This window comes from Phodopus roborovskii, unplaced genomic scaffold (assembly GCF_943737965.1).
Source record: "Phodopus roborovskii unplaced genomic scaffold, PHOROB, whole genome shotgun sequence".
Classification (NCBI taxonomy): domain Eukaryota; kingdom Metazoa; phylum Chordata; class Mammalia; order Rodentia; family Cricetidae; genus Phodopus; species Phodopus roborovskii.
In genome coordinates this window covers 11,683,010-11,708,305 of record NW_026126541.1, presented here as the reverse complement: position 1 = coordinate 11,708,305, position 25,296 = coordinate 11,683,010, and the positions used below count along the sequence as shown (strand labels likewise).

The window sequence follows — 25,296 nt, the reverse complement described above, 5'->3', positions numbered from 1 at the left end:
AGCTGGGTTGCTGAGTTACATGAAGGAATGAGTTTCCAGCGTTTCCAAATGCTCAGGACACAATGGCTACTCTGCATAATAAGGCACCTATCATCCCCCTGTATCCCTGACTTTAAAGCCATTCTTTCATCAGAAGAAGGAAGTTTGGTTTTTCTCTTCAACAGGACCCATAATCATATGCATACATTATGAATGCGGTGAAATTCAGAAACCCTGTCATTCAGATCTCTAAAGCTGAGCTCTGACACTTGCTAGGCTGGTGCATTTGGTTCAGTTTTTCAACTTCTGAACTTCATGTCCTCATCTGTAAAGCAGAAAGTGTAATCTTCCTTATGGACATATTGCAAAAACAAAGAGAGAAGACCACGTTTATAAGACTGGAGAAAATTGTGTAGGTGAGATGGTATTAACCACACACACTTCTAAATTAGTCTAATGCTAAGAGTTAGCAGGCATTCAGAAATTAAGTATTTATTTTTGAATATTTAGCTATGTTATCACAATTTACTAATTACCATCTCTTGCTCACAAACTCCTGAGGCTTCTTGCCAGCCATGGAACATCAGGAGAGGGAAAGCTAAGACACAGATGACAAGATCTTGAGCTAACGTGCTGGCTTCTAATTCTTCATGCCTAGCTTCCTTTACTTTGCTGACCTGGTTTCTGTGGAAAATGATTTTCCTTAAGGAAAATAATTAGGAAGTCACCCAAACATGCCTTCACTGTTACTCTAGGTGTGTGTGTGGGGCGGGGGGGGGGTCTTCAGATAGCTCCCTTGTATGTATGCCCTCTGTCTGCCTGAAGAGCTCAGGGCCCTGATTCCCACTCTTCCTGTTCACTTCCTCTTTCCATATTGTCCTGAGAACTGGCGTCGAGGAAGCTGTGGAAGAATGCCTGCACTGAGATTCCTTTCAAACCTTTATGGAGGGGAGCTCTGGAGAATTTGGTGGTTACCTTTAGAAAGAAGTATTGGGCTTCCAAATATCTTGCTACTGATTCTCAGTATCGGTGAAGGACTTGCATCTAAGGGGACCAGAGCCCCTTAGAGTGGCCCTTGACTTGCCTTGATTGTATAACAGTGAGATAGATGACAGTCCTATTCAATTTACACACTCTGAAACAGAGAGCAAGAGGGTGGCCGCTCATGACTGAGCACACTCTTTCTCATTACAATAGTGGTTAATCCTGTAACCATCAAACAGCAGCTCACAAACACCTAACTGTGCCTCTTCCAAGGCTAACCCACTTCTGCCCCTTCTGTATTCAGTTGTCTGTGTGCATTCCCCAACCCCCTACTGAGCCACTGGTGTTCCTGTCAGGACAGGTCCTTTTGCTGTCATTTGGAGAAGCATTTCTAACCCAGGGAGCTCCAGAATTCCTTCTTCGTAGTTCATCAGTGTTGAAAGATCAGAGAATGATTGCAATGGCAGGAAACAGATAAAAGTTGAATAACACACAAATGTCAGTAGAAACTTGTTTGCTTACAAAATAAGCAGTTGCTAAAAATAATAATAATAATAATAATAATAATAATAATAATAATAATAAAAACTCCTTGTTTTCCTGACTCATTCCCATGTCCTGCTTCCTAGGCACCCCTTAGGCAGCCAAAGCTATACTACCTTCCAGATTGCTCAGCAGCCACTCTGCCTGAGCCTCATTTTACTTAACCAAGGAAGCCCTTCATCAGGCCACTCAATGATAACATTACCTACATTCTTTCTCTTACAACTGTCCACTGAGCTGCTTAAAGACAATATGGCCCAGCATAAAATCATACTACAAAACATCTGTACTGTTTCTCAGTCTGACAACCTAGTTTCTGGTCCCTGTAATTAGCTGTGTATTTCTCAGGGTGCCCTTCGGATAATGGAAGATTCTTCTGAAAACAGAGTCTATGAAGTGAGCTTCTTACCATCACCCAACTGCCAGCAGGGTGAAGATTCGAAAGACAGGCTGAGAACAACAGGTTAAGAGACAGTGCTAGGGTTGGCAAAGATTTAGACCTCTCTTCCTTTTCCTCCTTCCAGTTTTTCTTAGTAGATATTGCTAAAAGATCTAGCAGATTACCACACTTTATTATTATTATGCCTTCTGGTGGCAACCATGGGACCAGGATCTTCTCCACCTTATTTCTTTGCTTTTGTTTTGGCTATTCCCTTAGACCTATGCCTGAAAAGATGAATTTCCTACAGACATCTATAGTGGCTCTCAAAGCTCCTCCCCTCTCCTTGTACACCCACTCCCTGAGCCTAAGCACTGGGGTTATTTTTAGAAGCCTATGTGTCAAAACAAGTTGGCTAGCTGTGTGCTCTTGGATGCTGATGGGAGCTTGACAAGCTGTAGCCAGCTTTAATTTCTCATTTTGAAGTATTAAATGTCAGGAGCTCAATTAACATTTTCATTATTGCATTTTTATTGTGCTCTTATTTAGGTTACAGATGTGTGGGAGCTAACATTCCCTCCCTGCTATGTTTAATGAAAAAAATCAACCAATATGATAAACTCTTACATGATTAGGGTGCTTTCTTCATTTTAACATGTCTCCAAGGGCACATCAACCTAAGAACATCAAATTATCTACAGTATTGTGTGTGAGGCTTTGGTGTAGGAACTGTGATGAGACTGTCCACTCGTAATGCTAGAGCAACATAAGCAGAATAAAAGTATCTTAATGTTATTTTATACTGTGTGTGTATGTGTGTGTGTATGCGCGTGCACACACATGTGTGCGCGTCCGTGCTTGATTGTGTGTGCACTCAAGCCACAAGTGTGTATGGATGTCTGAGAACAATTTGAGGAAATTGTTTCTCTCCTGTCATCAGTAGATCTTGGGGATCAAATTCAATATATAAGGTTTGAAATTCAATATATAAGGTTTGGCAGTGAGTTATTTAATTAACCATCTGGACCATCTCTTCTGTCCCAGATATTTTCTTTTTCTTGTATAATTTTATTTCTTTTTTGAGGTCTTTGAATTTTATTATACCTATTTTAAACACGTGTATGCTGTATTTTGGTCACTTGCCCTTCCCTCTCTCATCGCCAACCCCCCTTCATGTAACCCTTCTTTCCAATGAGCTCCCTCATATTTTAACATCCTTCTTATGGTTTGCAAATATGTAATATATTTTAATTAACTCTATACTACTCCCTTTCATTCCTCCCTTCTCTCCACTACTTTCCTCTTGCAACTTAATGTACTGTCTTTTTTTTTAACCTACTGCATTCCAGTACATTCAAGCAGTCAAGAGATAAATCAGCATACTCATCCAAACATTCATGCTAACACACACACACACACACACACACACACACACACACACACTTTTCTTAGGCTATAGTTATACTTGAATAGGAGAGCTTTGTTCCCATCCTCCATATTCATGTATTCCCTTCTGTCCCTTGCCATCTTCAGTGCACACCAGTCAGGCACAATCCGAAACAGTCTGGGTAGTGAGAGCAAGAGACTTCATCAATAGTCAGTCCCTGAGCCCTACCAGCTAAAGATGCATTTGTGTCACACTCTTTGCTCGCTTTTCTCATACTGAGTTTTTTTTCTTTCCCCTGCTGGGTTTTTTATTTTTAGGTGACCTCAAGAAAGAGTGTACACAAATAAACTGTAAGCATCCTTTGGGGAACCTTTACTGTAACATCCTCCTCTAACCCTGAGCACACTTGAACTGCCTGACAATTTCAGATGATCTGTTTATGTTTCAGGCAACATTGGCTCAGAACTCTCCTATACAGATATTGGTGTGTTCATCTCCTCCGATGGGGGCAACACATGGAGACAGGTAAGTGTCATGATTCAGGGAGAAGAAAGATATTTAAAGTAAAGTAGACAGTTAAGACATCTAGCATCTTTCAATCCCATGGATTCTTAGATTCCTTATCACTTTGTAGTCAAAAAAATAGTTGACTAACTGCAGTTTACTCTGACTAACAGGTTTAGAGGGGTAATGGTGGGTAAAAAGACGCCTGGGCCTGTGAGAAGAAAACCTAGATTTAGTCTGACTGCTTATTCCATCCCTTCAGCCTTATGTGTGTAACAGCCTCTGGATGCTAAGCATTGCTCTGGTTTCTGGGACACTCTGATGGGATGTTTTTTGTCATTAGTGTGCCAAGGAATCTTGGCAAGCAGTCTCCCTCATCAGCTTTCTTGAGCTGCTTCTTTATCTGCAAAGGGAAAGGATTAGAATGTTGAAACCAGAAAAGTCACTAAAGTCAATGATAATTTAGAATTATATAGACCCAGCTATCAGTAGATATGAGACAGCTTAATACATATATGTCGACAAGAAACATCAATTCAGTATTGCAAACAGTAGAACTTGGAGCGGTGATAACAATGTCGCACACGGCCATTGCATAGCTGATATATGCGGAGTGTGAACTGAACTTTTGATTTAAGTTTAATGTAAGTAACCACATGGAACTACTATATTAGTCAACACATAGTTAATGTCAACAATGTATCAGACAAGAGCCTCAAGATTTGATATTCCTTCATTGAAGAAGTTCAAAAATTATATGAAGGAAATAGTTTTAACATAAAACAAAATGTAGTTCAGGGTGATTGTATTATTTTAGTAGTCTTATCATGGAAAGGAGGGTGATTAATTGGTTCTTCTTACGAGGTGGTGTTTTACTAAGTCTTAAAAAGAATAAGATTTCTAGCTGGGGAAGAGAAGGGAAAGGCACTGAATGTCCTGATGCAGGTTAATTCACCATTAGCGGTCTTGCTGGTCCAGTTCCAATTTGGATGGCCAAATGAAGTCTGGCATCACCACCACATTGCCATCACCCTCACTGCCATCATTGTCACTACTACCACCACAAACAGTGTTGCCAGGGACTTAATGGGTGCAATAGCTATTTTAACTGATATACAGGGTACAGTGGAGAATATGATAACTCTTGATCCAAAGGCTGTAACCAAGTGACTAGGGAACAGACATGTGAATAGGTGTCAGCCTTCAGAATATAAGATAATCTATAAAAAGAGGTCAGGAGCTGGAAAGTTAACTCATCCAGTATAAAGAACAATCATTGTCCAAGAACCTAAAGAAATATATTACCTGGCCAATGCTACATTCCTCCCATTATGCCCCTATCATTTTGCTTTTCTTCCTCTCTTTCTCAAACTTCCCAAGCTTCTACTTTTCATGCCTATGACTGTCAGAGGAAGAACTGGCAATGGAAGACAGTATCAAGAGGGAAGTCTAAGTACTACTTTCTCTGCCTCCCTGGCTTCAGTCCTTTATCCCCATTACATTACTTATCACAGAGCTATCCTCTGACTAGAACTGCAGACTTCACCTCGTCATCATATTTGAAATATATGTGAATTGCAACCATAAGGCCTTTGCATGTTAAGGGTGGCCATTGGTAGGGCATTTTTCTTCACTGAAAAGATAAATGTGAAGAATGAGAAATAAGAATTTTAAGACAGAGAAGCATACTTCTGTGTTCATTTGAACATATTGCAGGAAATCACATTATTTCTACTCATTCCTCTTTTCCACCTGCCAGCTCCTGCTTACCATCTTTTAGTCTTTACTTCTGAGTCATCATCCTATACTGTGCATCTCTGTCATATGAGCCAACAACAGAGTTCAGAACTTGAAGAATTCATCATGTCTGTTTTCTTCTATGAACTCTGAAATTGGGGGTCTTTGGTGAATAATTACTCTTCCTGTTTCAAGCTAGAATTATACAAACCATATGCCTTGATATATGTGGAATTAGATCTGAAAACATCTTTGTTGAGACTCATATTTTGCTGGTGCTTAGCAAATAAAAAGATGGAGATGTGGATCATTGAATCAGTAGATAGTGAATGGATAGTTAATAAGCTTTGGAAAAATGTATGTGTCAAGTACTGGCTTGTCTTAAGGCCCAGGAAAACTATATATATTGTAATGCATATTTGTAAATATTTGATTCATAGGCACAAAATTTGGGTCTTCTTCCAGCCTCTAGAAGAATCTAGGAAGTAGTGACTATGTCTAAGAGTTCTATTGTTCTAGGGTCTGGAGAAATTCTCTGTTTAGTTAAAAAGGCATAAAGACAAAGAAACAGAGATGAGAAAAGTAATTTATAAGAAAGCAAAGGTGGGAAGTTTTTTAATCATGCTCTTTTTGGGCGGGGGGAAAGGATTACCTAGTTGAGCATATACCATATCGCTTTGCCTTCATGTAGTATTTTGGTTCACATGACTAGTGGGAAATGTCCTGGATGTGCCATTTCAGTGGGATAAGGAGAGCCGTTTGCTCTCTGTGAGCCCAGTTTCTCATCTATTAAATGCAGATAATATGTGTCAGACTGTCCTGTAGAGCCACCGGAGAGCACAGAAGGTAAACGAAATGATGTGTATGAAAGACTGCCAATTGTAAAGCACTGCCAATGTGAGGCATTGCTCTGATCACTGCTGTTGTTGTTGTTGTTCCAGATCTTTGATGAAGAGTACAATGTCTGGTTCCTAGACTGGGGTGGCGCCCTCGTGGCCATGAAACACACACCTCTGCCAGTCAGGCACTTGTGGTAAGGACAGCCTCCTATCCCATTAATGAAAAGCTCTTTAGTGGAGAAGGTTGGGAAAAGTCAAGTCATTGAGTGGTTTTGCATTCCAGTTTTCATTTACTCACCAGCCCACTTTTTCAATGTCCTTATATCATCTACCTCTTAGGTAGCAATATGTATGGTCAGGTAAGGCAGAAAAGCATAAAAGGATCAACAAGCTCAGGCAGCCTTGATTTGGAATCCAAATACAAGAGATGGAAATTGCTCTAAAGGGATGGTTATGTTCATGTTAACAGATACGAAGCTCAGTTCTCAATAACTTTAGTTTATGAACCTATGACTGTTTCATTATAGATGACCTTTGGGTATCATGAATATTCTTCCAGTGATTAAGGGGTTATCTGGACTGATAGTCTGTGTTTGTAGCTATAAGCAACTTGGAAGTTGTTGAAGCCATGCTATAGGCTTTAATACTGTAAGAGAGTATGGACAATGAGCAGAGGCCAGTGGCTTCATTACAATTGATGAAAGAGAAATGGCTAAGAATGGAGAAATCCTTGAGATTGTCTTCAATAATGCCAAAAAAAAGAAAGAAAAAGAAAAAGAAAATAAAAGAAAGAATGAAAAGATAATAGAATCAAATTATTTAGTAAGATCAAATTTATTACAGAGTGAAAATACTATGGGACTAGGTGTCCTAGGGGGCCACAGTTACAGTAAATTTAAAATACAAGTGGAGTTAAAAGAGTTTATAACAGTTATGTCTAAATGGAGTTCTTAATTGGTCTAAATAATAAAAACCCAGGGTCATAAATAGAATAAAATGCTGAGAGATCAGAGAAAAAAAGGGGCAAGGCACAGCCATACCTTACCTCCTTAGAGCCTCAGCAGACAAGAGAGTGAGTTCCTGTTTCTTCCTGCTAATATACTTTCTCCGTCTAGCCATCTCACTTCCTGTTTCCACCCAGCCATCTCACTTACTGTCTGTCTGTACAGACCTCCAGACCTCTATGGTTAGCTAAGTGGCAAGCTCCATTCTCTGACCTTCAGACAGGCTTTATTTGTACAAGCAAGACATCACTACATATCCCCCTTTTTTGTCTAAAATTTTAAAGACAGGTTAAAACTAATATAAGAAAAACTATATGCGATAATTATATATATTATATATAGGCAATAAGTACATTAACAATTCTAGTCCATTTGCATTTGACAAATTCAGAGAAAATATTCCAATAGCTATTCTTTCTTGATGAGTCCAAAGTCTTGTACCTAATTTACTTTCTGTTCTAATTTGCATTATCAAATTATCTTTTAATGTCTTCCAAACCTATTACACTTAACACATCTTTAGTGATTTTCTTACTGAGTCTTGTAAACAAGGAAAACTATATACTATCTAGTCTCCAACTCTCTCAGAGATCCAAGAAGGAAATACTATTAACTGAGTAAGCAAGAAGTGCAAGAAAATGAATTCCAATAAATGTGAGAAATAGCTGGCTGCCTGGACAGTCACCCAAGGTTGATCTGCAATGTTGGGGTATCCATCTTAGGCCTATAGAGCTAGCATATCTGACAGACATCAAATGTAAATGGAGTTCTTAATTAGTGTAAATAATAAAAACCCAGAGTCAGATATAGAGGAAAATGCTGAAAGAGCAGGAAGAAGGAGCAGGTGTCCAGCAGACAAGAGAGTGAATTCCTATTTCTTCCCGCTTATATCCTATCTCTGCCAAGCCACTCTACTTCCTGTCTGACTGTACAGCCCTCCAGACTTCTATGGTTAGCTAATGGCAAACTCCATTCTCTGACCTTCAGATAGGCTTTATTTGTACAAGCAAGGTCACATCACAGTTATGAATGAATGCATGCAGAAATGAATAATAAATAATAAGATAAAATTGAAACAGTTTAGATTATTCATCTCAACAAAGAAAATACATGGCACTCAAAACATAAATGCTAGTTAATCAATGAAGACAAAGAACAGAGTATGAATGTATCTTGAGGAGTTTCTGTCATCATTTAGATTTTTGACAAAGGATAGATGAGTCTCTTGTATGCAAATATCTTAAAGAGAAAGAATTTCAGGCTTCATGTTCAGCTAAATAGTTATTTGTAGGTGAGGCTAGCTAAAGTGTGGATGGTACTATTCACAGTGGGCCAAAAGCTGGATCCTAGATTTTACCAGGCCTTTAATTACCAGTAAGGCCAACCCTTTAGTGAGAATTTTAGTGGAAAGCATCTGTTTATCATCTGAGAGAGAGTTGATACCCTGGTGCCAAGTCCAATCTTCAGCCACCGTAATAAAGACTCTCAGATAGTCCATAATTGTCACTTTTAGGTTAAAATGGTATCATTCTCTTAGAGCCTCATTTTATAAGGTAGAATAGTTATATCTACCACCATATTATTCTATAAGGAAGTTATAAAAATAATCTTTTTCAGCTTTTGTTATAAATTTATTTTTTTTACCTTCTAATCCCAGTCCCTCTCCCTCCTCTCCTCCCGTTCCCTTCCACTCCCCTGCCACCTCCCATCTGCTCCTCAAAGAGGGTAAGGCCTGCCCGAGGAAGTCTACTAAATCTGACCCATCCCCTTTGTTGAGGTCGGATCAAGGCACACCTCCACCCCACACCCCTGTGTCTAGTCTGAGTAAGGTATCTCTCCATGTAGAATGGGCTCCACTAAGTCAGTTTGTGTATTAGAGTTAGATCTTGGACACACTGCCAGTGGTCTCATATATTGTCCCAGTCACACCATTGTCACCTATATTAAGGGTTTGGTCTTAAGCAGGTTCCCCATTTGTCAGACCAGAGTCAGTGATCTTTCACTAGCTTAGGTGAGCTGATTCTGTGGATTACCCCATCATGGCCTTGACTCCTTTGTTCATATTATCACTCCTCTCTCACTTGGATTGTACTGCAGGTATAAATAATCTTTAATCATATGTACTAGCTTAATAATGAACATGTGAAAATTTCCAACATAACTATTATCCATTTCCTACTAAACAATAGTCTGTATTTATTTAAGGAATGTTATATTCCAGGCACTGTTATAAACTGCTCCAACAAATTATTCATCTCAACCTTAAATATATGGACATTTTTTAAATTGCCAATATAAAGACTTTAAAACACAACTGTATCAAATACCTTACTCAAAGAGTTAGTGCACAGGTGTTAAGTGGGGTACCATTGGAGCTCCTGTATGTTAATTGCTCATGTTTTAGGTATGGTGAAGAACACGTAGAGGGGTAGAAACTGGTTTCATCCCTCTGGGAGATGATAGTCAGTACAAGGATTTTAGAGTAGAGCAAAACAATGTCTATTTAAGATGCTGACTGTGTGATACTGGACAGTGGTCTTCTTGCAGCAATTGTCATGGAGATGATGCTTAGAGGATACAGACCGAAGTAGTGTGAGGCAAACTAGTGAAAATAAAACTCTCACCTGAGGCTGAAATTCAGAAATGTACAGTGTACTCAGAACACTGTATTGGAGCCAAAGATGGGAAACATATAAGAGGGGGCAGAGTTGAAAAGAACCTAAATGTCACTTCAAGGCATTATGGCTGAACTGGTAGGTGACCCCTCTCATTTTCAAGATCCATTTCTATCTGTGGAGCAGTAGACTTTTAAGGAGTGAGTGGGATTTGTACCAACAAAGAAGAAAGTAAATCTGAAAACTCATTTATTTTAACCAAATGAGACACTGTTTCTTGGCTCTGTCATTATGCTTTAGGAACTATCTCACTAAGAGTTGATAGACAAGCATAGATTAGCTAATTCTTCCCTTCAAGTCTTGGGAGAAGAAAGTAGTCTCTGTATCATATGCTTGACTACCTCATGCTTCTCTTTATCCTTGTCTGTAGAGTTAAGCCTATATGCTTCTTACTGCTTTTATGAGCTTCCCGTAGAGAACCTTCCTGGTGCTGACAAGAGCAAGAGTGGATTGCTTTCTTTTGGTGGAAATAAAAAAATATATAAGCTTATAAGATACGAAAGGAAAGCATGATACCAAGAGATTAGAGAGTCTGTTTTTTGTTGCTGTTGTTGTTGTTGGTGGTGGTGGTGGTGTTTTGTTTTGTGTTGTTTTCTGAGAGACAGAAAGGGAGTTGATCTGGAGAGGGTGGTGGGGAGAAGGAAAAGGAGGGGGGGCTATGTTCAGGTTATATTGGATAAGTGTAGACTCTATTTTCAATTAAAAAGAGAACAAAAACAAAAATTTAGCCATTGAATTTGACCATTCAACTTGATCTGTAGATGTTTCTGTGCAGAGGCACACTTACTCTCAAAGGAACAACTTGTCCTGGAGACCTTGATGGAAAATGGCCTAAGTTAGAAATAGTGCTGAAAGTCCGTCTTAAGATCTGTAATCAGGGACAATGAGTCTCATTCAAAAATCTTCAATAAAAAATTGAGATTATCATGTTGAATGTAGAATTAATAGTAGTGTTCTACATTGAATGTAGAAAATTGAATGTATTCACCATAAATAAGTAGTTGAGATCTATTCAGTGGATATGCCAATAACCCTGAATTCATCACTATCTAGTATAGAAATGAATCTACCATCACATACATTGTATAAATACCACATGTCAAATTTTTCATTTTTTAAAAATAAAATACATGAAAATTTGTAGAGCTTACAAAACAATAGTATCCTTATTGAATTTTCTCTTGTAAAATGATACTATTTGTTTACCTCTCCTAAATTAAAAATATGAAATATTATTTTTAAATGGGGCTTTTAAGATAGCATTATTTTCATTTAAAGGATGTTGATAGTGGCATTTCCTGAGCTTACACAGGGATGGAGATTTCTGTTTACTCCTGTCCATCAATCCAATTCTCAGGAGAAAAGGAATAATTTGCATTTACAAGTGGATAAATGTCAGCTATTGAATGTGTGTGAGAAATTACTACAACAAATACAAATTCTCTCAGAATTGTCCTTTGTGTGTTTTCTTGAAGGCAGTAGGAGTGTTTTGCAAGGGCTGACCATGTCGTTATCATCAATGTTTTCTTATAAAATGGTTGACTAATTTTTGCCTCTTTCAAGCTTTTGAAACACAAATACAGTTCCTTCCTTACTAGTAGATTCTAATTAAGCTACAAATGTCAAGGCTAAAAGAAATAGCATATTTTAAGAGGAGGAAAGAATAAGTAGCCCATTCATTTTCTCTTATGGACTTCAGACTGACATTATTGTGCGTACAGATATATGTATGCATATATGCACAAATGAAAAGCATTAGCCTACCTAAGGGTATAAAGGTTCTCAGACTTAAATAATAGCTATATTGCTTTGCAGAGAAAGTAGGAATCATAATTGAAAAGCTAGGGAAACTTTAGCTAGGCTAACAAGGCATGCCATTCCTACAAATTGAAAGGATAAATAGGCATGAAGACAAAACCGTGTACAGATTGACCCATCCATCTGTGACCATGTTACTTTGGATTAGAGCCTAATTATTATTTCAGGTAAGCCCTGAATCCAGTATTACCACTGTGCCTCAGAAATAGTAGAGGATAAGGGGCCATAGAGTTCCACTGAATGCAGTTTTCACAATGGACAGGGTGTCTAACTGATAGGTAGGCTGAGGCATGATGATTTGCTAAACCCTGACAGACCGTTCTGATTCTCTTTAATGTTCTTGGAAAGAGAAAGGGAAACATCACTTGGCCTCCTGTGTTCTTTTGTTCATCTATATATGGCTGAGGATACTAGCACCTTGTTTTGTTCAGAGAAACATTTCTACCATGAGAACAATAGTTCTAGCCAGTACATGCCTCTGAAAAGGAACATTGCCTGTTTTGTTCTGAAGAACTTTCTGGTGACCAGCACATCACACCTCTTGTATTTGCAGTAAAATAAAAGGAAGCAATCTGCCTTACTGGATTAAGGAATGCTGATTCTCGTTGACTGTTCTGCTTCTAATGCTGTGTTCGTATTGTATGAAGAACTTCGGTTATTTTGGAATATTCTATTCTTCCTCTCATGTCACTACTGTAAAGTCAGAGATACACAGAATAGAAAAAGATCTGAGAGGTCATATATATTCTAACATAATATCTCATACAGCAGGTCATTTTGTGACACCTTAAGAGATAAAACATGCCAGGAAAATAAAAAGTGAAAACCACTTAGTAAATACTCAAGATAGAGTTCTCATCTTCTACCATGGCTTTAGTTATTAGGGGGAAAAATGTTCTGAGTGCTGAGCAACATTAAACCGACTTAGGATTTTTGCATATTGAATCCGGGTGTGTACGGTTTTAGAATTGTGTAATTGGAAGGACATCCAGATATTGCTTTTTCTAGCCATCATAAGCATTGTTCGAGTTTCTTGTGTCCCACCAGGTCCCACTGCTGTTTCAGTAGCAAATAAACAGACAGAGACTTACATTAATTATTAAACTGTTGACCGATGGCTAGGGCTTCTTATTGGCTAGCTCTGTCTTAATTATTAACCTATAACTACTAATCTATGTATTTTTACATGCCCTTATCTTACCAGAGAACACAAAGCACATTCTATCTTCCTGGTCTCTACATGACATCTCTTTCTGGTGGGCTTGTGACTACCTTTCCCAGAATTCTCCTCATCTCCTAGTGCCACCTATCTTCTTACCTCTATTGGCTAACCAGTCCTTTAATCATCAACCAGTAAGAGAAACACATATACAGAAGGACATCCTCCATCACTATTTCCATGAATATATAAATATGCAAGAAAATATTACTAGTTTCTTCATTTGCCTCATACATATTCATTGATTGCTTATTATATACAACCAGTACTACTACAGGAGCTGGGATATACTATTGAACAGAGCAATGTGCATGAGAGCTTACATTCTGTATGCAAACATAAAACTGTTCTTTTTAGGAGCATCACTGGAATGGAACATTATGTTCCCTTATTCTCTCTATGTCTTTAAAATCTGATGGGTCCATCTATCAGAATTATATTCTCTCTAAATGCATTCATGGACATTATCTTGTTTTTGTAGTGAATAACCAGGGTATTCTTTTTAATATGTGGTAACCTACTTCTTAAAGAGTAAGTTGAAATGAAATGATAATTAATTCAGTCACCAGCTTCTTTTTTTCTTTTACTAACCTTGCTTTCTAAAATTCATATAATCTGTTTCTAGTCCAGTTTGTCTTTCACCATAAATAACACTAATTGATGGGTCTTTAAAAAGAAAAGGAACTACGATTGAAATTGAACACAGAATTTAATATATAGTAGAAGAATTGTTTTCCTTCTTGTTCATGCAGCCTATAGGCACTCGTTAGGTTTGTGGCTTGATCGGCTTTTGTAGCGTTACCATTGTTGTATAATACTTAACTTGTGATTGACAAGGAATATAGAACATTTTGCCTGAACTCATTATTTTATTAGTTAATATTATCCTTTCTTCAGCTCTTTTTCTTTTCTATTCCACATCCTATCTTTTATATTTTATTATTTTATGAGTATTTCGGCTACATATATGTCTATGTTTCATATGTGTATCTGGTACCTAAGGAAGCCAGAAGATGGCAGAAGATCCCTTGTAACTGGAGCAACATATGGTTGTGAGCCCCTATTTAGGTGCTGGAAATTGAAAAGGTGTCTTAGGGAAGAACCTCTGGAGGTCTAAAGTGCTGAGACAGGTCTCCAGTCTCTAAACATTTCACTTGCAAGTGAAATAATGTTCCTTATAAATCATGTTCCTGCTCAAAAAGTCAGATCCATCTGTCCAAACTTGTTGACGATGACACAACATGGAAGAGTATAAAGAACCTATGCATGGACCACAACTGAAAATGGCAAGCCCTACAGGTGTGTCTTCTACACTCCCTGCTTTTCCCTCTTGATTGTTGAAATGCCACCAACAATCTTCCATAATATATTTATTATACTTATTCATACTGTATATATCTCATCACCGAATGCTATTGACTTCACCTCTAAAAAGATAAGAAATCTTTTTGTTGCTGTGTCCTCCATAATAACTTGTAGCCAGGTCCATTTCTTATATGGTCATCAAATTTCATCCACTTTTGAGTTCTGACAGTCTACTCACCACACAGATGTAAAATTTGTCTTTTTAAAGTCGGATCATGTTTTATCTCTCATATTTCATCTGGAGACAAAGTTCTCTCTGACTGAATTCTGCCCTATCTACACATTCTACTTCTACTTTCCATTCACTGACAACCTTTCTGTCCAGAAAACAGGTCCATTTCACTTTAGCTGTTTCCTATGTCATATCCCTCCCCTCTGCATCTGCATATTTCTTCTTTATTGTCATTTCAGATCTGCATCCATACACTTCTTGGTGTAGTACTTCTAGTCACTATCAAATCACTTTAAATTACTATGACTCGTTTCGAACTCTTGTTTTTATATCAGTTTACTGGTGTATTGTTTTTCTCCTCAAGTTAGCTACAAGTTTCCCTGGTGACAGGGCTTTTTCTCTACTCTGCACTCTGGAAATACTGCTGTAGTGTTGTGACTGAGGACACAGCTAGCTCAGGCACATAATAAGCATGAACTGTTTGATCAGGGGAATTCATTTTATTTTCTATCTGTTTTCATGTATTGCCATTACTTGGAGGTCATTCAGAATTTTACTTTCTCCTTGGCTACTGGCAGTCTTACTGATTTCAATTTCACCTATAGACTTAATACAGGATACCCAATTTCCTTGGCACGGGCATTAATGAACCATTGATATGAGGAAGCAAATGAGAATCCCTTGGGGATGACATTCAGTGCAATTATCTATAGGTATTTTAAAGGTCCCAACCATCACTGATTCAGAGTCCAGGCCCAGTGTTCTTATAGCAAAGATACTAACATTTTTATTGTGCTCCCTGGAGTTTCTTCCAGGACTTTTATTCCTTTTAACCTCTTCATCCTGAAACAGCCAAGTGTTAGAAATCACTCTGCTCAGGAAACACCCACATGGTACAATTGTGGCCTCCCAAGAATCCCCTAGACCATAAGTGAGATCACTGGTCTCTATCCTCACTCTGCCTCTGGAGACTGTGCATTTGCTTCTGTTCTGACTTCCTTGCATAGGCTGCCTGTCTTTCTGGGCTTGTCCTTAGGTGTGTGCTGTTATGCTATTCTCCCCTGTGGCCTGTGAGACAGAGCCTTCCATGGAGATTATGCCAAAGATTATGCCAAAGGGTTTCAGTCTTCTACAGTTTCTATCTCCATTTGTACTTAGCTTGTCTCAAGGCTTCTGTCTTGATTCTGGGAAGCATGTTATGACCTCATCATCTGCCTCATGCTGTTTTTTTTGTAGAAAGTAAAAATAGCTGCCCTATGCCTTGTTGGTGAATATATGAGAAGAGGGAACCTCTCATCTTGAGATTCATGTTGCACTCACTGAAGGTTGGCCCTGTGTATGTTGCTAACTAATCCTTTTCAGTGACGAAATTCTTGGTGAAGGAAAGAAAGAGGCCTTGAACTCATGTTGGCATCATTCTGTAGAAACAGCAACCTATCTTTTCAGAGTCATATCAGCAAACAGACTTGAGAAAGAGAAATCATAAAGCCTAGGATGTCTGTCCTTAATCTCCATGATAACTAGTTAGTGGCCATGCAGAAATCTAAAACCACCCTTATTATTGTAGGAAAAGCAGAAATAAAAAAGCAAGGAATTTGGAGTCATGCTATTTTTGTAGCAGTTCAAGTCTCCCCACCTTCCTCCACACTAGCTTAGTTTGCAACTTAATTTTTAAAAAATGGCTGAATTAACCAAGTGCTTAACAATGAAGATAGATGATGACGATTTAGGAATTTATAAAAATATGGACAGTCTGATCATTTTTTATGATTGAATGAAAGTGTATCATTAACCTAAACATTGTTGTCAAACTTGCTGCCCTAGATAGGTTATTGTCCCAGTATTACTGTGTATTTGGAAAGAACAATGAGATAGGAACATAAAGTGGAAGTAACAGTAAAATAGAGAGATAACAACTGAATCAAGAAGGGATGGAGTGGGTTTCTGTTCATGGAAAAGATGATTCCTAGAAGTCAATTAAAATCATCCTGGAAAAATTGAGTGGATGGACTAAATGAGGGCTTTCCACATTCCTTTCCCTTTTCTTGCATCTTTCCATTTAACACTTCCATAGCCCTGATAAGTATTGGGCTATGGAGATGAATGGAAGAGTCCTTCACCTCAAAAAGCTCACAGTTTAATAAGAGTCAGACACATTTTCTGAAGTGATATATAATATAAAAGAAGAAGCATCTAACAAAGATTCATATGTGAGGTGTCAAGAGGTTGTTCAAAGAATAAAATGATCATGCTTCCTAAACTCTGAGAGCTTAAAGTCCCGAATATAGGAGAAGTCCCTTTTATAGAGGGTTTCAATATCTTAAATTTTGTATCTAGAGAAGATTTAGGAACATGAAAGGACAAGAAGGATCCTAGAGGATGAAGGAGCCAAGCACATATCTTTGGGCAGTGTGCTCTGCTTAAATCAAGGTGTAGAGAGGTACTTGATATCATCAAGAAAGAGAAGGGACCAAGCACATGGAGCCACTAGAAGCATCCTTTAAAGAGGTATGGGTTCTGTATCCACAAAGGAACTGGGTCTGCCTTTTATCCTTGGAATAAAGATGGAACATGACATCTCATAGCAGTTCAGACACACTAGCCATGCCTACAAGCCTTTTAAGGTAACAATAGAAAGTGGAAGAGTCTCAACATCCATTCTGAGCAAATGGGAAATTGCTTTTTTTTTTTTTGAAGTTTGATCTGAAAGACACACACCCTTCCTGTAGGGCACACCCACACTACTCAATTTATCTGTGCCAGAAAGTGCAAGGGCTGAATTGATTGTGCTATAAAGTGGTTGAAATGTGACACCCCATCCATTGAGCCCTCCTCTGTGCATGGAGAGAGAGAGAGAGAGAGAGAGAGAGAGAGAGAGAGAGAGAGAGAGAGAGAGAGAGAGAGAGAGGTTTCTCTTGATTCTAATGTGCTGAAATATTTCTGCAGGTCGGGAGCCATTTCTGCCTGCTCTGGGTGAAGCAATTTTGATCAAATCTTATAATATAGGGAGATGTCATTGATTCAGTATAGATAATCTAAATTGCCAGATAGCAAGATACAGAGGAAACTTTAATAACCTAAAATATGGTGGTCAAAGATTGTGACTTTATTTTCAGCTGTGTCCTTCATGTATTTGTTTCTGCCTCAGGGTGAGTTTTGATGAGGGCCACTCCTGGAGCAAATATGGTTTCACATTGCTGCCTCTCTTCGTGGATGGGGCATTGGTGGAGGCAGGAGTAGAGACCCACATCATGACGTGAGTACTTCTTTACTGTCCCAGAGAAGGGACTGAAGACCTCAATTCTCCTTCATCTGTAGACTCAGTATTTCCTTGTGGAATACAATAACAAATCATTTATTCTCAGGGCCAGAGTTTCCTCATCTATGAAATAGAAATGTTTATATTCACACTCACCAACCTGCATTGCTACAGACAGGTTAGCCTCCTAATTCACCAGTGAAATTTCTAACAGAATTTAAAGCATCCCCCTTACCTCAAAGTCCACAAAAGTTATATCTGTGATATATTTGAGAGATTTGGCATTCACATGTAAGTATTTGCTCAGTGTTCAAGTTGGAAAAAGCCTAACACTGTGGTCAGAATTGAAAGAACAGATGGGAACCCTATACAGAACAGCTACAGGTTAATCAAAATAGGAAGTAGAACATATCCATGACTAATATCATGAAGTTGAACTTGTTTTGTAGTAGAAATTTTCTGGAGACATCTATTGCATGGATAAAGATTTCCTTCAGAGTTTCTTGCTCAGGAAAAATCATTGCTAGTACCTACTGCGTGTCAGATAGTATCCAAATGGACAAAACAAAACAAAACAAAAACAACTTTATCCTAATACTTAAATAAATAATATGGACAAATGACTCTGCTTTGAAACCCAGAATTCTATGTAAAAGATCACATTATTGTCAGAAGTTACAGGAAGTGGATAAAATACTATTCTTCACTTCAAATATTTATTTGAAAATTTAGGTACACGAGCTGATTTTCCCCATATTATTCTGGCCTTCACTTACTCGTTAGGCATAAAACAGGCAGCTTCTGTCTTCATAGGACTTTCCCTAATGTGAGTCAGTACAAAGCGTGGCTTCTATTTGTAGGTTTTCCGGGGCATAAGCACCTGCATTCAAGAGGTAATATAAGCTGCCTCCTGGCTACAGTCAAGCCAGAGTTCATTGATTTTTTCCAATTCATATCTGACCTGGTTCTAGAATCTTGCCTAATGGCCCCAAATTCAGTCATTGGTTTTGTTTGTTTGTTTTTTGTTTTGTTTTTTGTCAAGATTTGCCTATTTTGCTTATCTTTAGCCCATAGCATACAGCATTCACCAGACTCTTTTATGAGACCTATTTGAACGTATTGCATGATTCTTTTGGACATGGTTTGAACCATACCATATGCACACTAATCTCTTCATCGCCTGGTATTCTCTGGGCTAAGGCTGCAGTTTAATTGTTGTGTCCACCTATTCTTAAATGTTAGTAATTCCCCCCTTTGTGTGGAATGGGGCTTGTTACATGGGTATGAAGGGAGACTGAACTTAGAGCCAGACTATTTACTGAAAGGATGCGATGGTATTCTGTCATCCTTCTTTTCCACTAGGATGCACAGGAGCTCAACAGAGCTTTGGTACCTCTTCTGTCTTGCTCATAAAGATACTTAAATGTGCAACATGGCTATTTCATATAAAAGATGTTGAGTGAAAAGCACACTTGCCTAATGAAATTAAGATGGGTCCAAGAAACATTCATCAAAGCAAACAACCGATTTTTAGCTCTTGCTCTAATTTCTTTTTAAAAACTTACTTTAACAAAAAAATGCATGTTTGAATATAATGTGCTTTGATCGCAGCCGCACCTTGCTCTTCTCTAATTTTCCAAGATCTCCATGCACTCATCTCTCCCAACTTTATGTCTTCTTCTTTTTCCTCTTAATGTTTGAAAACATAATTCCCCGAGTCTGCTTGATGCTGCTTGTGTGTCTGTGGTTATAAAGCTGTCCACTAGTGAATAGACAACCTATCAGGAATCAGAAAACTGACTCTCCCTCCACTAGCAGCTTGTCTACTGCCTTATAGTTCCTTATCCAGTGGAGGGGCTGAGAGTCCTTCCTCTAGTCATACTGGAATGTCAACTGGGTTGAACTTGTAGAGGTCTTTGTGAAGGTTTCCACAGCTGTTGAGAGTTTGTGAGTACAATAACCCTACTGTGTTTAGAAGACATTAATTCTCAATAGTCTTCAAATTTCTTAGGGTCTTACAATATTTCCACTCCCCTCTTCATTGATCTTCCCTCAGAATTAGGTGTGTGTGTGTGCGTGTGTGTGTGTGTGTTTGTGTGTGCTTGTGTGTGTGTGTGTGAGTGTGCTTGTGTGTGTGTGTGTGCTTGTGTGTGTGTGTGCTTGTGTGTGTGTGTGAGTGTGCTTGTGTGTGTGTGTGAGTGTGCTTGTGTGTGTGTGTGTGCTTGTGTGTGTGTGTGTGTGAGTGTGCTTGTGAGTGTGCTTGTGTGTGTGTGTGTGTGTGTGTATTATAGATGTCCCATTTGGTGATGAGCATTTCACAGTCCCAATTCTCTTTACTTTGAACAATTGTATTCCCTGTATTAACTTCCATTCACTGCAAAAAGAAGTGTAATCTACAGGTATAAAATTAAATATCTACAAGGAGTTGACTACTGTATCAACTTAAAAGCTCATAGTAGTATCTATGAGTAAGTATCCTTTGAGGTTTTCCTGTGACCTCTCCAGCCAATAGTTCTTGCCTAGTTTGAAAGAACTAGCAATGAGTTCCCTCTATTTTTGTAGTTCTTAAATCTAACCAGAGAGATGTTGGTTGCAGCTAAGAAAATTGTGCCACTATTGAACAAATGAGTATATATTGGCAGGCCATTAATCACCATAGTGTACAGGGCTCATAGCTGGAAAAGACTTTTCTACTTTGGAACCCTGAATAACAATTACTGGCACTTTAAATTCTTACCATCAGGGAAGGAGTTCCTAGATCAGTAGTGGCTTGATTTCTGCAAGACATGTATGAAATGAAATCAGTATATGTGCAGAAGTGGAAAATATGCTGAGTGAGGTAACCTTGACCCAGAAAACAAATAGGACATACTATCTGTTATGCGTGGCTTTAGCTTTGAAGGGCTAGGTTTAGGTGTACAACTCGGAATACCTATGGAAGTTAGAAAAATGGAAAGAGATAACTGGGGGGGGGGCATTTTAAATCTTAGTTTTAGATAATAATGAAGTTCATCTTAGAAGCCATAGTTTATGAAAAAAAGAACTTGAGGGAAAGATACTATTACAATTTTTAAATTTTAATTAAGAGTTTCTTCTGTGTGGGAATAATACATAGTTTTGGGATGTTCAGATGTTCAGGACAGGGAGAAGGTCTGGAATGGTTACCAGGAGTCTCTGTCTATTTCCATTTCAGATTTGGAAAGACTTTATTCCTAATTAGTTTACTAAAGCCAACTAGTACTTTAATTTCACAGAAGGAAAATGGAATTCAAAAGTTATATATTCTTTTGGAATTATGAGAATATGGAGTAGATTTGGGGTTAAGGGTTCTTCCCTTGCCATTGATCCTTACTAATGAATCAGGACACTTGAATCCCATGAACTTATTGTTAACCTCATTGTAGATTAATGGTAGCTGTGGAAAAAGGGCTACAGTATTCTGCTATTGACTTTTCATCTTGATCTGCAGAATTTATATGTTTAATACTTTACTCATTTAAAACACTTCATGGGTGCAATAAATGTCAGATTCGGTTGGCTCTTAGAAGATAAAAAGGGTCAATGCAGCGCTTTCCCTTTAAGGAGATCTCAGGGCAAAGTGATGGGAGTTAAGTGTTGGTACACTAGTCATCAAGAGACTCTGGCTTCTAAGCCAGGAGGGGAGCATAAGGATGTGTGTGAGGACTTCACAAAACACACACACACACACACACACACACACACACACACACACACAGTGGGAAATTAAATTAAGCTCCTTTGAGCGAAGATGTTTCTACATCATACCTCTTGAGTATTAATTGTATTTATCAATTTTGTACTAACACAGATGTTAGCCATGTATATTTATTGGGTAAATGAATTACTGAGCGAATGAATAATCTTGTGAGATAAGAATGAGAACTGTGTTGTGATCTTTTATACTGGTCTCGGGCATAACCCCGGGATTTTTAGGAAATCAATTGTATACCCACCAGGAATTCTGTCATTCAAATTTTAGGATCTAACAATTGGTAATTGTGTGCCTGGTGGCTGGGTTGGCATAAAACTAGTTGTATCTACTATTCTCTGAGCAGGGTTGTGTGTGGAAACAGGCAAGTGCCAACAGAATGGCGTGAGAATACAAGAGGGCAGCTAGTGAATGAGACCCCTGTGGGCAATGGTTTCTGATTCTCTCCTGTGAGAATCTGTCTAGTTTGACGCTGGATATTTGCTGGGGAGTATGCATGGGAAGACAAGACAATGCCCAGCGTGGAAGTCTGTGATTTGCTTGCCTTTATTGCTCTTTTTTCTATTGTCATTTCAAATGTTATTATTTCAACATCTCCCTGGTAACCTTGACAGCAGCCATCTAGTCTGGCCTAATTCACAATGAAATGTGACCATTCTTATTACTTAAGGCTGAGGATACCTTGGATGATTGGCATGCCAGAGTGCCTGTTGTGACCTCGGGCAGAGGCTCTTGAGGTGATGAGGTGCCTGAGTGTCCTAGAGCACTTGGCCCCTTCTGGCCCACTACTTTTATGAAAGGTTGGTGGCCCTCCAAAATAACACCTTAAGCAGGGGCTCATTTCCCTCTTGGCTCAGATGTCAAATCTGATAGAAAAGCTTCTCATCCTTAGTTCCGCATTTTTTTCTCTTACTAATATGAGAATTTGGAAACTACTGGCTATTATGTAGCTGATCTTTTTCAGGGACTACAGAGGACTAAACAACCTCTCAGAAAAGGAGACTAGATGTCTTGCCCTAGTTGGGCAAGAATAGCAGAATTTCTCTTGGAAAAAAAAAATCTCCATTACTTCTAGAAGCATGCAGCAAAGCACCCTGGAGAGACTTCAGTCTAATCTTCAAGAGTGTAGCCAAGATTTGCAGACAGTTTGCATACACCACTCCCCTTCCTGAGCCAGATATTTCCACGAAGTTCATTCTCAAAAGTGATTTCGTTGGAATCCCCCAGCATCCTGCAGTGTAGATAGGTTTATCATCCCTGAGCAAAGGAGGATGCTGAAGCCTTGAGAAATGTTTGAGAAAGACAACACAAGAGCAAAGACTGTAAGCTCAAATAGAGAAAGGCACTAGAAATTGTAGTGCAAATTCTAATTGGTCTTAATAATAAAAACCCAGAGTCAGATTTAGGGATAAATGCTGAAAGATCAGAGAGACAAAGGAGGAAGCTACAGGCACTTCCTACCCTGCCAGCTTGTTAGCCTGAAAAGGGGTGCTGTGTAACGAGTAAGGTTTTTCCTCCCGCTGCCGTGCCAGCCCCAGATATCAGAGACTCTGTATTTGATATAATGCTGTTGGCCAGGTACTAGTTTCTTATCGGCTAGCTCTCTTTTAATTATTAACCCATTTCTATGTATTTCCACGTGGTCTTACCAGCGAGAGGCGGCTGGCGGTTCTGCCTTCTCCAGACTCTCCATCTTGACTCCTTCTTACTACTTCCTCTTTGCTCCTTGTCTCCTACTCCCTCCTATCTTCCTTTCCTATGGCCAACAGTGCTTTATTCATTAACCAGTATGAGAAACATATATACATAATGACATCTCCCGTCAGTGCTGAGCTCCTGTCTCTACGAATTCTCAAACTGAATGGGTGAGAGACCCTGTCTCCACCCACCTTATATTCCTATCTTTACCTCTGTAGTTCTGGGATTAAAGACATGTGCCTCCAAAGTATTGGGATCAAAGGCATGAGACCCCAAGGGCTGGGACCCAAAGGTGTGTGCTACCACTGCCTGGACTAGTGTTAACTAGTGTCCAGGTCTGCCCTCTGATCCTCCGGCAAGCTGTGTTTATTAGAGCACAAGCAAAAATAATACCACATGAAATAAATTTCTAAGTTTGTCCAATAAAGAAACACTATGGTTTGTAGGAAAGTGTTGAGATGCTAATGACTAGTATGTCTTGATGAGTGCCCCTCTGTGCTCAAACAGTCCTAAGCCAAATAAGGCCCTTCCCTGAATTTTAGTTCACAGTATGTTTGAAAAAGAATATGATGAAAGCTTGAAAGAATTAGGGACTAATTAAAAGGCAAGATGTGAGGCAAATTGTACTTGCCATTGGATATCAAACAAGCGATGAAAGGCAGAATAGTTACAAAGGGCTTCTTGGCTGCGAAGAGAGAAGGAGATAAGTCATTACAGGTGGACGGCACAGTCTGAGCAAACAGGGAGGGGAAGAATATGCCTGGCCTGTCAAAGAAAGCCTACAAAGTAAGAAAGGCTACAAATGCCTTCAGCAAATTGGCTAGACTCCACTGTCTTGCTGCCTCCCTTTGTAAATCCCAATCTAATTGGCATAAATCTCTGATCCATTGTTCTACCAGCAGAACTAATAGCCAAAGTGAAGGGGAGCAAAAACATTTTGCCTAGAAAATTATGCAAACCCCTAGCTGCAGACATTTGAATAGAAGCAAAGACATCCTTTCCACCTAAGAGCCACTAGCCTCACACTAAGCTGGGAACATACTCTTAAGTGTGTATAGCCAGAGCAGGATATGGAGGCGCAGCTCTAAGCTGTTAACGCATTGTTTAGCGTCTAGTAACTGCATCCGATAAAGTCTCTGGAAATGAACCAGAGCTGTTCCCATTGATCTGTTTTTCAATTTTCTGTTGTTTGCTGGACGAGCCTGATTTTACTTTGCCCAAAGTAAGTCATTCGAGTAATCACCAAATCCAGTGAAACCCCTCAGTCATAGCTTTTCACTCTGTGGCTTGATTCCCGGTCTTCAGTTTATCACCAGGCTTTTCACCACTCACAAATCTAGCTTCCGTTTGGGGCAAGGGACTCAAAGGCTGAATACTGGTATGCTGGGGCCTTCTGCATCACACTGGGGGCTGACAACAGTCTGAAAAGAAAAGGGACAACATTCACCACTCACATGGTCCCTTATTCAACATCCCTTTGAGGTTCAGTTTCCTCATCTGGGTGTGAGGATGAAGAGAAACAAACTCCATCCAGGGGAATTAGAGTTATCTGTAGGGCTCCAGAGATAGTTGTGTTGGCAAAGCACTTACACTTCAAGAACAGAGATCTGGCCTTGATTTCCAGTACCCACATAAATAGGCAGGTAGGGTACTATGTACATGTAATCCTAGTGTAAAAGAGACCAATAATGGAGGATCATTGGAATTCACTGGCTAGTTGTCCTAGACTACTTGGGTATTTAAATGTAAGTGAGACCCTATCTTAAAATACAAGCGCGCGCGCACACACACACACACACACACACACACACACACACACACACACGAGATGGTTTTAGTCTCTAAAGTCTAATGCTCCAATAATGGGCCACCTTCAGGGAAAACTATAGTGGATGAGAGTAGAAGTCAAGAAACTATTCTCCAGACAGTAAGGAAGTCAGGCTTCTTTGGTTCTGCTGTTTCTATACAGTGGTTCAGCTGTTCCACTTCATTTCATGAAGATAG

General features: G+C 39.0%; 1 protein-coding gene across 1 annotated transcript in view; it reads left to right on the top strand.

The window, feature by feature from the left end:
* The window catches only part of Sorcs3 (sortilin related VPS10 domain containing receptor 3), a 602,076-nt gene that overhangs the window by 506,184 nt on the left and 70,596 nt on the right, over positions 1-25,296 (top strand). Inside the window, exons 12-14 of the mRNA XM_051199708.1 lie at positions 3,721-3,797; positions 6,455-6,546; positions 17,754-17,861. Of these exons, the coding sequence (XP_051055665.1) occupies positions 3,721-3,797; positions 6,455-6,546; positions 17,754-17,861 (277 nt within the window). The remainder of the gene's footprint in view (positions 1-3,720; positions 3,798-6,454; positions 6,547-17,753; positions 17,862-25,296) is intronic.